Here is a 16,065-nt window from a genome sequence, read left to right on the forward strand (position 1 = left end):
TAGATATAGCTATTAATGTCGCTTAGCAACAGAACTTCCTTTTAAGATGCTCTTTTGTCATTTCAAAGAGTCTGTGCCAAAAGTTCTTTAAATAGCCTGAGCGCACACCAGCAATCCCGACTGGCCCTTTTCTTTACCCCTGCCCGATTTCCTCACCTTGCAAGGTTAATAACGGCAGTCAGCTGAAGCAATCCAAACAGCAATGTAACTGCAAGCGATCTTTCCAGCCTCTCCATGCAACGGGTGGGAAGCTCCTTTTCCAGAAGCCATTTCAGGCCCTACCCAACAGAGACCAGCTTGGAAAAAGGAAAGCTCACGAGGTTTTTGATTCTGATTTTTCACTTGGTACTGACTTACAGATGCAACTAGATTTTGAACTTGTCATTCTAAAATCCAGCACCTCCCAGTTTGTCAGAGTTCGTCTCTATTGGAACAGTTGATCATTATTCATCAAAATCTACATTTCATCTTGACTTTATATTACTGATATAATAAGTAACATATAAGAGTATAGTATGTAAAAGTGTAGTAATGTATATACAGTACAAAATTAATATGGTAAGTATAATAAGGCAGTGAGAATACAGGGTATTTTGCCTGCTTAGCAGAAAACAGAGACTGTATTTTTGACCTCAAGAAAAAAAAATCTCACGGCTGTTTCACGCAGTAAAAGAAGGCTCCAGCACTGAGATACTCAAAACATTTTCTGAAGGAGATTTTTGAAAAATCACGAAATACTCAGGGAGGGTAACACACCAACTGTAGTCATGCAAAAGCAGTACTTGCAGGGAGAGCATAAGAGGCATTGCTTTGCAGATGAAACATGGATATGCAAGACTTCAGTAATGAATCAGTCACTAATTCCCATCAGCAATTTCCTTCCCATGTAGCAGCTTTGTCCTGGCTATTTTTGGTTTGTGTTCGTTAGGAGGACTTCATATGGTTTCGCATTTCCCAGATAGTGGCAAACACCAGCTTCCTGGCTGACACACACAGAGCACAGGATGCAGGCTCAGCGGCCAGGAAGTTCAGCATCTCCTAGGTGCCCAGCAAACTGCAATCCTTGCCTGAAATTTATTCATTCTCTCCTCTAAAAAAGTTACATTGATTTCCCCCTCAAAGCGCACAGTCTCCAGGACGCTGCAAAGAACCCACCGGGGCTCAGCACTGCCTCAAGCCTGTGGTGCCACTTTGCCCTGAGCCCACCTGAAAGCTGCCACAAATAAAAGCTGAGTGAGGACAAACCTTCTGTGGAGATCGCAGCCAAAGGACTGCTCACTTTGTTCATCTGGGGTATTTCTCCATGAAACACAAAATTCTCATTCCTAGTCACGTTCTTCCCCTTTTTTAAGGGGTGATCAGGTTGCCACCCGCGCAGATGATTAGCTCTAGTCAAGGAAGCCATAGATTGAAGTTGCAGCGTGCTTCCTGCATTAACCTTACCATCTGTGTCAGAGAAAGAAACCAGGGGCTTGGGTCCCCAGCCAAGTCCTGCACCCTGTCCTCTACCAGCTCATGTAAGGAGAAACATCAGGGCAAAGAAAGAAGTAGGCTCTGAAAGCTGCGGTGAGTAATATGGTGTAGATGAGTCTGCTGGGGCCCCGTGGTCCCCATGGTGAGGTGGTGCTCGCACCGAGAAGCTGTTCCTCGGTGCCCTCATCCCACCCGAGGGGCCGCGGGAGGGGTCCCGGGCCAGGCGCACAGGACATCCACCCCTCACTTTGAGCCTCCAGGAGCCCTCAGGGCAGCCGATAGGATTCTTCCTTCTTGGTTTAATCTTGCAACGCCTGGGCTGGATGTTACCTGTTTCAGCGACGGTGGCTGGCTGCCGCGGAGGCCCCGGGGAGTGGCACTGTGCCCCCCATGCTCAGCCCCACGCACAGCCCTGGCCGGGCAATGGGCTTGCTCTAGCAGCGTGCCCCAGCACCCTCCTAAAAGCAGCTCAGACGCCCCGTGCGCACAGGCCCCACGTCTGGATGTCTCCAATACGCTGATCTCCCTGGCCACGCTCTGCTCCCTGCTCGCACGCGTGCGCAAAGCCTTCAGACCAAGTATCATGTCTTGTGGCTGCTATCTCCTTCCCTCATTTAGGACATTAAAAAAAAAAAAAAAGAATTGCTGCAGCATGAAGCAGAGGGGTTACACGTGCTTACCACAGCTCATGCTAGTTCCTCTTTCTCAAACAGTAATCTGATGGGGTTTGTGGTAGCTTTTGTTCCCTACAGGTGGTTCACACTCCTGCTGCACCACCTCATTTCAAGTTTTTCTGAGGAGCACAGCCAGAGCATGTACCACCTCCTGCGCTGGCAGCTGACCGTGCGCAGGTTTTCCCACTGAAAACGCCAGTGCATGGCACAGCAGGGCCGGAGGCACCACTGCTGCCCAGCTGCCATGTCCTCCCAGGGCACCATGCAGCAGCAGTCAGGTCACTCACAGCCCAGATTCCCCCGCCTCAAGGCACACCCTGCATCCAGGTTTTAACATCCAGATTTTAAAGCAATCCTTTGATTTCATATCCCTTGTTTGTAGTACAAAAAGAAAATACAGACAAGGAAAATCTTGAAATCCCCGTTACAGCATCGCAGGGAGGCTGCAGAAGGGGCTAGGACCTCTCTTCCAAAATGAGACCCCCTTTTCGCTGCATAGGTGGGCACACTGGTGTCCTGTGACTTCAGTGTTGTGCTAACAGCACACACCAAAACGACACTCGGGACCATATCACACCAGCCTGGCTGACGACCAAGCGGGTCCCTCAGCTGCCCTGGCCACTGCGATGACTAACGCCGCCTTGGTGGCAGTTTTCATGCAGGCGAAAAGCCACTGCTGCTCCTCGGCATGGGGAAGGCAGACGTGAGCTATGGGTGATTCACCCTTATTTTATGAGTTTCAGAGTTGTTCCTCAAATCTAGGTCAGAAGTGTTTTTAAAATGGAGAACTTCAAGGGGATTTACAGTACTCCTTGGAGGATGTTTTTTTTCTTCAAGGGGAAAGGATTTGTTTGCGAAAGTCACTTGTGATGCAGTGTTAGAGAGTTAGTGCCAAGGGAACAGTTTCGTGTTACCGACTCCGACTCGGTGAGGTTTGATAGGGACCGGTACTAAGAGCAATAATCCATTCCCTAGAAATGAAGAGCCCTCTAGAGGCCTGAGTCCAGAGGCAGAGCTCACATCTCCAGCATCCTAAGCTTGTGTCTACCCATGGTCCCACACAGGTCTTTTAACTTCTGGTTCTCCAGTCGTTGGAGAAAGGGATAATTCACGCTTCCCTGGGTTGATGCGAGGCTTTGGCCCCTTAACGATTTGCTCAGCCCTCCAGAAGTATTAACCAACTTGTGAGCTCTTAGTGGTGGCAGCAACCAATGCTCGTCACTGGTGTTCGCACACACTTAAATCTGAGTGGGAAGACTATCAGCCAACTGTGTAGAAAGCAAAATTACGAACAAATAAATATTCCCAAGATGCCTTTCCTGGTGACTCTTGTGGTCTGACAGCCCCCAAACAGGCTCCCTGTGTTGCACAAAGGGTTCATCCGGCACCTACGAACAGCAATCGCCAGCACAAAAAACAGAAAATAGGCAGAAAAGGGAACCCTCCTGGTTTAACACAGAAGGTGAATGAGCCTGCGATGGGTCCAGGGTGCCACAGGGGTCTCCAAGGCATCTCGTCACCCTGCTGCAATCACAGGCATGGCTGTAGCATGGCCGGAGGCTAAACCCGTGCCAGGTACCCACAGCAAACAGTGCAGAAATACCATCCTACCTGCCATTTCCTCTTACAAACCATTCCAACAAAAAACTCTTACCTTCTTTGATTTGCTCATTTGTGAGCACAAAGAGAAAAATGAATCAGATAGGCACATGTACTGAATAATCCAAATGCTTCTAATTGTTAGTCTTTTTTTCTAAGCTCAGAAATTGCTTGTGCACATGAACAAAAAGTAGAACTTCAGTCATCCAATAGCAATTTTATAATGAAATCTTCATTACCCAAAAATTGAAGCAGTCTCTGGAATTCATTATTTGCATCATAAAGCTTCCCATTTCCCCCAAAACCAAAAAAAAAAGTCTCTGGGGTTATTTTGATCCTGTTAAGTCTATGTAAATTCCACAACATTTATATTAATATATTTGCAAAGCAGAAAGAGGTAGGATTAGCTTATGCCAATATCCCCTCCTGATTTAAAGGTCATTCCTTACAAAACAGCACATTTATCTTAGAATTGAGGCTTCTGATATGGGTGGCTTAAGGGAGGATTTTTACCTCCAAGTCTTTGCACCCTCCCAGAAACAAGACACAGGTTGCAAGGGTGAGCGGAGGCGGCGGGGGCCAGGAGGGCGCTGCGGAGGGAGGGCTGGGAGCCCCTTGGGCTGCGCGTGGCGGGCCTGGGAGCGCCCCAGCCCTCGGCCGCTGGCTACGAGACTGTGGGGAACCAGCCTCTGACATTCAGCTCTTGGGCTGCATTAACGCTAAATCACATGTTTTTCCGCGCAGGGACCCGCTGCTATGCCTACAACACCATCACTCAGAGACCTTCGAGCATCATCACAGCAAGCCCCAAATAAACTACAATTAAACATCCCAGGCATTTAATTGCTTTGACCTTTTTGCTGCCAACCTCAGGGGGAGCAGGATCTCCAATAGATGTGGAACTGGCTGTAAAAGTAGATACAGAACACGAGTGTATCGGCGGGATATGGAGCTTTTCAGCCTCTCATTCAGCCAAGTTCTTTATTTGCTTTTGAATTTTATAAATTAAGAAGAAAAGGAAAAAGCCAAATGAGATCAGCAGAGAAGTGCCCCAGCAGCAAACGCCCGCAGCAGCCGGGCAGAGGCGCCCTGTCCTCTCCGCGCCCTGGGCAGCCGCAGCCCCCGCTGGACGCCAGACGCACGCGACGTCTTGCCCACGCGAGGGGCTGAGGCGGAGACCCACAGCAGCGCTCCATCCTCAAGGGGCCGGTGGGAGCGCAGCCGAGCGCTGCCCCTGCCCGCCCAGCACTGCCAGCCGCAGAAACTGGGCTGCGCTTTCCGTCCAGAGGCTGCTCAATTCCCCTCTCGCTTTCCCAGCCCCGTGCATTTTCATCCTGCCTGGCTTCACCAGGTGATGAAGAAAGAGTGCCAATTACAGCTGCTGAAATCAAAGTTACCAAGCTCTTAACTCATTGCACATTGGTGGAAAGCTGCATTCTAATCTCCCTCTTTTTGCTCTACCTCCTATTTCGCTCTGAAGTAACTCCACTGTCTTTAGGGGAGAGATTTTGTTTTACATGAGTGTAAAGAACAATTTCTCTCACTTTCCGTTTTTTTATATCTGTTCTGAGAAAAGCATCAGTGCACAGTCATTTGACTATATTTAAAGCGAGGAAGTTCCTCTCTCACTCTGAAACTGCTATTTTGCTCACACTAAGCCCAGGAAGTTTGGCAAACACTTTTTTCTTACAGCCTGCTTTCTAGCAGACTGTTCCAGTTCGTCTCAACTTTGCTGTCCTCTTTCGCGTTGATTAAGGGAAGATATCAGAAGATCACCCATATTAAGAATACACCTAACTCAGTAATGGCTGGTTATTTATACCTCCTGCTTTTCACAATGCCTGTCTGCATTAGCTGTGAAGCATCCAGCGCTGTGGATACGATGTGCACTGAGGTGAGTGATGATCTCTGGTCTCTGCTGAGATAAAGGGATCTTATATGTAGAGGATCAGTCTTCAGGGCATGCTTGCATGCTGACATCTGATTGTTTTAAATTGCTGAGAGGTTTTTCTCAAGGGGATCTGAAAACCTTTATGAGAGAAATAAAGCGGATGTCTTGAAATGTGCTGGGTTAAATCAGTCAGTCATGTGGGCGCTCACTTTCCCTCGCTCTCACACATATGTCCATGCACCATCGCTCTCTCTTTTTCATCTGGCCTTTTACTTTCCAGAAAGCTCAAAGGAAGATAAAATCTCAAAAAGATATTTATAGCAGATATCAGAGCTAGAGAGAGAACAGATACAAGGGGTTTGTCTCTTACGCTATGCTCTCTGTACAGGAATTTGTATAGAATGGGATGATGGTGTCTCTTGCTCATAAATGGGTATTTGCAGTTTAGGACTTGCACATGAAAACAGCAAGAACAAGAAAAACAGGGTTTTTCCAGGGTCAGGAGGAAGAGAGAAAGAGCTAGCCCATAAGACTACTTTTTTTTTTTTTTTTAACTGGGAGACAGAAAAGAAAGGCAAGCATTTTGATTCAAGGAAGAGTCACTGTGGAAACCCAGCCCTACTCTGTGCGCAGATGGGACCTGCAGCAAATTCTTTCCTGAATTAAATGTACAAATCCCAGAACACCCTGAATTGTGCAACAAGATATGCCAGGGGAATAGTCGTTTCTCACATCCCTCTAAGATCCACTTTATACCCTGAAGTATAAGGAGAGAGAGCTCTTGATCTCGCTACTTTATTTGAATGGTAAAACACTGGCACTGTTCTCATTTATACTGACGGCTAAACTTCCTTTTTTTTTTTTTCTTTTAATCTAAACTGCATGTTACAGCAGCCAGCTCCACGGGTTCTTTTTTGCTCATCAGTATTGAAAGCACAGGCTTTTCTTAAGTCTGCATCCGGCTGTTTCTACAGTGACCAACACTACATTATTTAGGTGTTTCTAGATGGGAATCCAGCCCATGCATTGCCACCAGGAGCAGCAGGTGCAGAGCTGGCTCTGCACCCCACTGCCACCACAGCAGGCTGCACGGGACCAGGGGCAGGGGGGTTGCTTCCCATCCGGCTCACTGGGGCCATGCCAGCACCCCAACACCCCCAAGGGAAGTGCGACAGCTGAGGAGCTGCGCTCGCCTGCCCCTGACCTGCACCATACACTTTTTCTTGGTAAAAGTCCTTTTCTTCCTCCTGGCTCTGCCCTGCCGCTGCCAACATTTCTCTCCTGCCGCCTGCTCAGCCACCAAGCTGCAGCCACACAGGGCTGCCACTGGGCTCCCTCGCACCTTTTGTTTAAAAGATGCGTGCAAAAAGGAAAAGAAGAAAGTGTTCTCTGTATCCAGCCTGGACCCAAGATCACTTGCTACAAATATTGCTTTTTCCTCCTCCAGCGAGGCCATTTAATGCCTGCGTTCCTGCCTGGGTCTTCCACCCTGCCAAAGGGCAGAGGCTTGGTTTGGTCTAAAACATGCCAGGCCATGCATGTTTGGCAAGGTCTGCACACGATGCACCCTACCCCAGGGATCGGTACGCTTGCACCTAAACAGAAATACAGTGCTTCCACGTGCTTCCATCCCACAAGGAATGGCGGCTGTGTCATCTGCTCATTAAGGACCCTGTGGGAGATATGGAGAAGGCAGGACTTCCAGATACGGAGGTATCACCCAGCCCCAGCACACACATCATTTTTATCTTAATCTCTCTCCTTCTGCAAACGCCTCTGACGCTCCAAGTCCTCTCAACCTTGCATAGCCAAGACAGGACTGAACAGGGGAAGTGCATCCGCCCTTGGTTTTCCCAGCACCAGGAAGGCAGCGAATACGTGCCACCTGTAGATGGTCAGGCTCAAGTGCATGACTAGAACGTGCACACACAGCAAAGCACTCCAGCCACCGTAAAGGTTTCCCCTTTGAGCCCAGCATCAGGTTGTGTGTTATTCACATTTCTCACTGGACTTTTCACTGTCTGTACTTGCTTTATTTAGGCTACTAAAATAACCTTGAATCTAATTAAAACATGGAGTGAACTAGGCATAAGGCATGGTTATGACCTCTATTTTGGTTAAAAGGCTGTAGTAGTCTCCTTATGTGCTGTAGGCTCCTGTAAGGTGACCCTTTTAGCTACATGCTGCCAAAGATAATTCAAAAACTTGCAAATTATACATTGTGATACTGGTGCACGCAATTTAAATAATGTTTCTCTTAGCTAGGAGATGGTGAGACAAAGAAATCCCGTGGTCAGATTAGTCAACCATGTAACACGTGTGCAGAGCTTGCATTTACTTACGCAAGTCAAATGTCCCTGAGCTTCCTGACAGAATATTTCCAGAGCTGCTGCTGTCAAGCTTGTCCAGAGACCCCATTCCTCCTAGTCTGGCCCCATATATGAAACAACAGGCAGGCAGTGAAAAGGAGACTTTGGAGGCTGGATTCAGCTGGTGCAGGAGGATGCTGCAGGCGGTCTCCTCAGCCTTGCTTGCTGCGCTGCACCAGGTGTGCTCAAGTCCCTAATCACAGCTGTGCAGCCCCAAGCAAAGTTCAATACTTTGATCATTTCTATTTCCTTAAACGGCAGCAACATGCGATTCCGGGGCTGTGTTTTCATGCATGGATCGACATCCATAGGCCCAGGCTTTGATTGACTGTACTACCTTTTGCAGCATCATCTGGAGGCAAAGACAGGTCAGATATGTTTAATGAATTCCTCTGGTATTCAGAGAGTAGACTTTTCTGCATAATAGATCATTTTATTTTCACTTAAACTGAAAAGTCTTCATAGAAGATTTGAAGACTTGCTATATCAGACATTATCATTGCCCAGCTTGAGCTGAACATTCCTACCATTCTCTTGCTGCAGCATATAACAGCAGTTCAAATCCTATTAATTTGAACATTTTCCTTTCTAGGCCAGCACTTTTTCCCTCCTCTCTACAAGATTCTTGTAAGATTTATTTTAGAATAAGCTTTCTTACAAAACTCATGAAATTTAGAATTTAAAAATACCTTGTGAGGATTCTTTCTTACAGATTAATAATTCATCCAGAACAGTAAACAATCTTCATATGTGCTAACTTTGATAAACATAGTACTACAGATGAGATGCTTCAGATTAGTACAAGAGATATTCAAGGCACTCATCTTAAAAACACTCCATAAAGTCCCAGGGTTGTGCATTTCAAGCCTATGTTAAGAGAGTTATGATCGCTACATTTTTAAATAATTCAAAGTTGTTTGCTTTTTAAAATTTGTTAGTTTCATATTTATATTCAGAATAGGTATCTCAGAGTTTCACTAAGTATTTTCCACAGATTACAGTCAATAAAAGCTATAGTTGTGAAGGTTTAGGTCTGACAGAAGTTCCTGAAAAGCTACCTGTCACCACGGAAATCCTCGACTTCAGCTTCAACTTGCTTCCTTCCCTTCAGAATTCAACCTTCTCGAAGCTGAAGAGTCTGTCCTCCTTGGATTTAACAAGGTATAGTAGATCATCCTCACTTTCACAGATCTGGTTGATCAAAACCCTCTGCCCTTGCTCAGAGCTGAAGGCTCCCAGAGTCCACAACAGCACAGGGAAACCGGCAGCAGCATTTCCACATGGTTGCTGGTATTTTACTAAACAAAGATTGATACAACTGGGCAATATCTAGGCTTCTCCTCCAGTGACAGTCATTTGCCAGACAGTGGGTGAAATACGCATTTTCCACATATTACTAAATACTAAAACCAACAAAATGACTAGATCAACTTTTTAATTCACTTTTCCATAAAGACATTGTTATAAAACCTAGGGAAAGATAGGTTCAGTCCTTATAAGTGCTCACCTTTCTCTCTAGAAAAAGAGATTTTCATTTGATTAAGTCTGACACTAAAAAAACTCATGTCTCCCTGACTTCCACAAATGTCTCCTCAACGGGGATTTTGCACACATCATTTCAGGGCAGTTTTCTCTGCTGTAATACAGCTTCCTCACTAGGACTCCATATTTAAAGTGGGCTTACCAATCCCAGGCAAGTGTCCTTTGCAAAGGAAAACATTGTTTTATTCTGGCAAAGGCTGTTGATCATGAGTTTTTACATGCATGAAATGCCATTTGGGTTATCATGTAATAATGGGAACATTTGATGAGACAGACTTCTGATGCTGGCTTCTGTTGCTTTTTCAAGGTGCCAGATCAACTGGGTGTATGAAGGTGCCTTTCACAACAACTATCACCTGCACACAGTTGTGCTGACTGGAAACCACCTCCTGTTTCTGTCTGACACAGCGTTTGTTGGCCCTCAGTCTCTGAAGCATCTTGTCTTAACACAGACAGGAGTAAGCAGGCTGTCCTTTATTCCCATGACAAATCTAGATAACTTGGAGACACTCATCTTGGGTAGCAACCACATCTCTTCATTGCAGCTCCCTCCCAACTTTCCAACTCAAAACCTCAAATACCTTGATTTCCAAATGAACAATATAAGAACAATCACAGTGGAAGATGTCAGCATTCTGCAGAAGACCAGTAACGTAACTCTCATCTTTAAAGGCAATGACATTTTGTACATTGAACCTGGAGCTTTCCAGTCCAGTTTCTATAGTTTGGACTTTGGGGGCTGCACCAACATCCCTGGGATCTTGGCAGGGATGCAGAACTCCTCAGCCCACACGCTTTGGTTGGGAACATTTGATGACGTGCAAAAGGAGCCCTACATAAGCCCTGACATTTTACAAGGCCTCTGTAACATCACTGTAGAGGATCTCTATCTGCAGCTACGGCACTTCAAAAACCTAAATGCTGCCACATTTCACTGTATGACTAAGCTCCGGAAGCTGGACCTGACTCACACCCACATCAACGCGTTGCCCTCTGGCATCAGTGGTATGAAGGTGCTAACAGAGCTAATTCTCAATGGGAACTTCTTTGAACACCTCTGCAACATCAGCACGGCTGCCTTCCCCTCTCTTACCCACCTCCACCTCAAAGGAAACTCGCAGAGCCTGCAGCTGGGCTCTGGCTGTTTGCAGAAACTGGCAAAGCTTCAACATCTAGATTTAAGCCATAGTCACATTGAAAGCTCCGACTGCTGTAATGAAGCGCTAAATGGTTTGAGCGGTCTTCAGCACCTGAACCTGAGCTACAACACCAAACTCCATGTCCACGATGTGCTCTTTAAGGAAGGTACTAACTTGGAGCTTCTGGACATAGCTTTCACTCAGCTTCACATCAGCACTTCACAGGGGCCTTTCCGAAATCTGCATCTCTTGCAAGTCCTGAATCTTTCCTCCTCCCAGGTCAATACTAGCATTCAGCATCTCTTTCAAGGCCTGGAAAACCTCATGCTCTTGGACCTTAGTCAGAATATCTTTGAGTCAGGGATCATGCCAAAGAACAACCTGATTCAACAGATAACCAATTTAGAGGTGCTAATTTTAGCATCCTGTGAATTGACAGCAATAGATGACCAAGCATTTCATATCCTCAGGAAGTTAAGGTATGTTGATCTGAGCCACAACAAGCTTATTACATTCAGCACAGATGCATTTTCAAATCTTAAGAGCATCTATCTCAATCTTGCCCACAATAGGATTCAGATTATACCACCTGACAAGCTAGTGTCCCTATCTGGCTACAGTATAATCAATTTAAGTTACAATCCTTTGGAATGCACCTGCTCCAATATTGGTTTAATCACTTGGTACAAGCAGAATCTGAATAAAATTGAAGACCCTGAAAAAACAACATGTTTTGAACCCAAATCCTTAGCTGGTGCTCAGCTTTCTACTGTTACTCTCTACTGTGGGATCAGCACTATGGGAATCATTGCAGTTGTCCTGGTTATTTTATCCTGTGTTGCCATCTTCATCTGGAGTGTTCGCTATTTCAGGCAAAGATACCAGCAAATCTAAGTTTATGATGGATATACAATGTAAAGAAAACATGCACAGCAATTGTATTAGGATGAAAAACAATTTACTGTTTTTGTTCCTGGACTGTATTTCCTTTAACTTTTGTAATACTTTTTCCATTTCCATTATAATTTTAGCAAAACAAAAAAATCCTTATTTTATGAGGTCTTGAAAACTAAAATTGTGTCCTGAGCCTAGAACATGAATAACTTCTGCTATGGAGATGCCTCAGTTCAACTTCATGCTAGCACTGGTGTCCTAGCCACTAGGGCTAAAGTACCTATAAAGGGAAGGGCTGAGAGCTGAAATGGTTCTGCATTTAAAAAAAAAAAAAAAATGCTGTAAGAGTTCCAATAAACTTAAGTTTTTGCTTTCCAGCATCAGCATTTAACAGTCATCTAACATTGGCTCCCATACGTGTGCATGACTCAAAACTGATGTGCTTCTCAAACTACTTTCCTTCTAAAGTTATGGGTCCAAGAAAGTGATGGACAATAGTGAAGTTTAAAGGGAGTATGACACAGTTTATAACTTGGGAAAGGTGCTAAAAATTGCTGCAAACGTCAGGTAATAATATCTATCTATCTATCTATATATATATCCATGTATAACCTGACAATATATCTATAAATATCAGCAACTTAAGTATCAGCACAAAGTGCAGTTTTCCCCTCACTATCTGAAATGCATCTTCATTTGGAGAGGAGAACATGGGATTTAAACATTACCAGTTTCTGAAACGATACCCATTTTCATAGGGTAGACTTGCATGTAGACTTCAGTCAGTTAAAACTCAAAGTCAAACAAAAGGCAAAACAGTGAATATGTTCGAGATCTATTTACACACAGAGAGAGTTGAGTACACACTTTCTTGTGTCAGAATCACAGAATGGTTGAGGCTGGAAGGGACCTCTGGAGATCATCTAGTCCAACCCCCCTGCTCAAGCAGGGTCACCTACAGCACGTTGCACAGGATTGCGTCCAGGCGCGTTTTGAATACCTCCAGAGAAGGAGACTCCACCACCTCTCGGGGCAACCTGTTCCAGTGCTCTGTCACCCTCACAGTGAAAAAGTTTTTCCTCATGTTAAGATGGAAGTGTCTGTGTTTCAGTTTGTGCCCGTTGCCTCACGTCCTGTCGCTCTTCACCACTGAAAAGAGTCTGGCCCCATCCTCTTGACACCCTCCCTTCAGATACTTGTACACATTGATAAGATCCCCTCTCAGCCTTCTCTTCTCCAAGCTAAACAGGCCCAGCTCTCTCAGCCTTTCCTCATAAGAGAGATGCTCCAGTCCCCTAATCATCTTTGTGGCCCTTCGCTGGACTTGCTCCAGTAGTGCCACATCCCTCTTGTACTGGGGAGCCCAGAACTGGACACAGTACTCCAGATGTGGCCTCACCAGGGCTGAGTAGAGGGGGAGAATCACCTCCCTCCACCTGCTGGCAACACTCTTCCTGATGCACCCCAGGATACCATTGGCCTTCTTGGCCACGAGGGCACATTGCTGCCTCATGCTTAACTTGGTGTCCACCAGCACTCCCAGGGCCTTCTCGGCAGAGCTGCTTTCCAGCAGGTCAACCCCCAACCTGTACTGGTGCATGGGGTTATTCCTCCCCAGGTGCAGGACCCTGCACTTGCCTTTGTTGAACTTCAGGAGGTTCCTCTCCGCCCACCTCTCCAGACTGTCCAGGTCTCTCTGAATGGCAGCACAGCCCTCTGGGGTATCAGCCACTCCTCCCAGTTTTGTATCATCAGCAAACTTGCTGAGGGTGCACTCTGTCCCTTCATCCAGGTCATTGATGAAGAAGTTGAACAAGACTGGACCCAGTACTGACCCCTGGGGGACACCGCTAGCTACAGGCCTCCAACTAGACTCTGCGCCGCTGATCACAACCCTCTGAGCTCTGCCATTCAGCCAGTTCTCAATCCACCTCACTGTCCACTCATCTAGCCTGCACTTCCTGAGCTTGTCTATGAGGATGTCATGGGAGACTGTTGTCAGTGTCCCACCCCTTTTGCTCAACACAAGTTATTTTTATGACCATATTGTCATTTGTTGTCATTTTTATTTTCTCTTGATTTACTTTACAGTGTGATCTGCTCAGAGCAGGATCTTGGCTTTTTCATTTCTCTGTAAAACACCATTCACAGGACACTCAACAACAGTGCTGAACCCTGAATATAGGAGCTGGTTATTCTGAAGGAACATTTTTGTATGAATATAACACACCACAATGTCCAGATTATATATTAAAAATTTCAGAATCTGAAGATTTATTCTTCTGAGATTATTTAGCAAGGGCATATATGGAAAGTGACATTGGATTTATTTTTCTTTATAGAATTTATGTACCCAATCAAGCTCTGATCTGATGCAGTCCTTGGTTTTCAGTCAGGCTTTTTATCTCTTCTTTTTCAAATATAGCTGAGGAGGCAACACACAAAGAGACCAAGTGAATTGCCTGAGGTGAATGGCAGCCAGCAGAATTAAACTCACGACCATCCTGGCTTCTGGGCTACAGCTGCCACCAAAATTCTGGTACAATTCAAAACTGAACAATGGTCTGCAAAACAGAATTCAATTTGAGTATTTACACAGAGAAGAAACTCAAGCAGATTTTAGCTAATGAGTTACGTTCCAAAGATTAGTAAGCATTACCTTTATTTCAATTGTACAAAACAAAATTCAGAGCCAAATTCTTCCTTCCCCAACTGCACTTAAACAAGATATTATCAATAAGATACAACTCAGTTTTTGAAAAAGGATTTTTCTCTGAACAGGACGGTTGGTGGCAGGCCAATTTCTAAATCCACTGACTTAAAAGAATATCCTAATGTGTATAATGTGTACTTTCTCTTATTCACCAGCTCAGTCTGTACCTGGGAAAGAACCAGGTAACATCCTTTTCCAATCACTTACTTGCACCATACCTGCCAGTCTCTTGACAATACAACTGAAAATCTCCCACAGGTACAGGCTATGGCCTTCTCCAGTGGCTTTCTCAAATATCCTCTTGCTCCAGCATCTAGTTCACACCTGCATTTTCTGTATGCTAGACCTTACCTGCATCTTTACTCTCTTCTCTCTTGTTCCATGATAGTTCTGTGTGTCCTACTTTGCTATCTCAACCTTCTCCATTCATCCTGATCCTTCCAACTCTGCAGCTTGATCTCTAACCTCTAGTGTCATGTCCTACCCTCAGTTCATTCAAATCCCTCCTCTGCAGATGTCTTCCATTGAGCTTGTCAGCGCTCAAACACTGCTGTACACGCAGTCACTGGAAAAAAAAAAACTGTTGCTAACCCATGCCATGAACTGTAGGACACACATCCATATACCCTCTAGTATCTTCCTGTCCTGTGATTTATTCTTTTAAAGCAGTAAAGTATTCTCCAAATCCAAGCATGACATCCCTGCTAATTCTTGCTAACTATGGAGAAGAATGTAGCCTAAAAGGTCATTGGAAACTGTGGGTTTAGTGCTGAGGAGAGGCACTCACTATATTTCCCTTTCACACCATGAAAGGACACCCATCCCAGGTGAGGAACAGTCTCTTTTCTTATGGTAGTAGAAGTGAGGTTGACAAGCCATGTCACATGAGAAATGGGTAACCTCCTGTCTTCTCCTTCCTTAACAGAAATCCCTTACATTGCCCCTCTGCTCTGGCCCTGAACACTATGGATAAGCATGCTGGGCACATGGCATTCCACATCTCCCTACGCAGAGGTGATGCTGCTGCCCACAGTCAGAGGGCACAGCAGGTAAAATGGTTACTCAGACCCAGAGTCACTCCTCAACTCTGGATGCCTCCTTCCTACCCCCAGAGCTGTTAGGTCCTGCTCTCATCTGACTCATCTCATCCCCTGCCCCTGCCAGTGCACCCATTCTGCAGAGCACCTGCCTTCTGCTGGGTTCCAGCAACTCTGAGGTTGGGGTGACCTCCAGACCCTCCTCACCTATTGGTTTTAGAGAAAGAGAGCACAGCAGCAGAAATTACTCTACGACACTTTCTCTGTGCAAAACCTACTGCAGCAAAACACAGAGAAAACAATGCAATAGCAAAACATGAACAAAAATAACAATCCCCCCAGGGCGGAGATTTCCTGGCATGTGCTAACCAGCTGTGTACAGCTCCTCTACCAGCTACCAGCAATAGAACAATAAAAATCTGTGTATTATAATATATGCTGCTGCACTGCAAGAGTGGAAAGATGTAAATCAGGGCAGCAACAATCCTGCCGTGTTTCTCCTCCTACCAAAAGGATCCATCAAGCAGATGCTAAGGTACTCTGCTCCCTCTCTCCTGTCTGATTCACTGCATCTCTCTGATCTTCTGTTGTGAGAAAGAAAGAATAAAGGGAGATTTGATATTAAAAGATGGAGATTTAAAAACTGAAGAAAAAGTTGTATATAACACACATGCTCCAGATATTTCTTGAGGCCAGGAATTCAACACAATTAAAGAAAAAAAAAAAGGTATTTT

General features: G+C 45.4%; 1 protein-coding gene across 1 annotated transcript; it reads left to right on the forward strand.

Annotated features, from left to right (window-relative positions):
* The first annotated feature begins 5,628 nt into the window (after positions 1 to 5,628).
* CD180 (CD180 molecule) lies at positions 5,629 to 11,823 on the forward strand. The gene is made up of 3 exons (XM_067316434.1): positions 5,629 to 5,640; positions 8,968 to 9,167; positions 9,856 to 11,823. Exons 1-3 carry the CDS (start codon positions 5,629 to 5,631, stop codon positions 11,579 to 11,581), a joined length of 1,938 nt encoding a protein of 645 aa, XP_067172535.1. The 3' UTR covers positions 11,582 to 11,823.
* The last annotated feature ends 4,242 nt before the right edge of the window (positions 11,824 to 16,065 follow it).

Source organism: Apteryx mantelli, chromosome Z (genome assembly GCF_036417845.1).
Source record: "Apteryx mantelli isolate bAptMan1 chromosome Z, bAptMan1.hap1, whole genome shotgun sequence".
NCBI classification, from domain to species: domain Eukaryota; kingdom Metazoa; phylum Chordata; class Aves; order Apterygiformes; family Apterygidae; genus Apteryx; species Apteryx mantelli.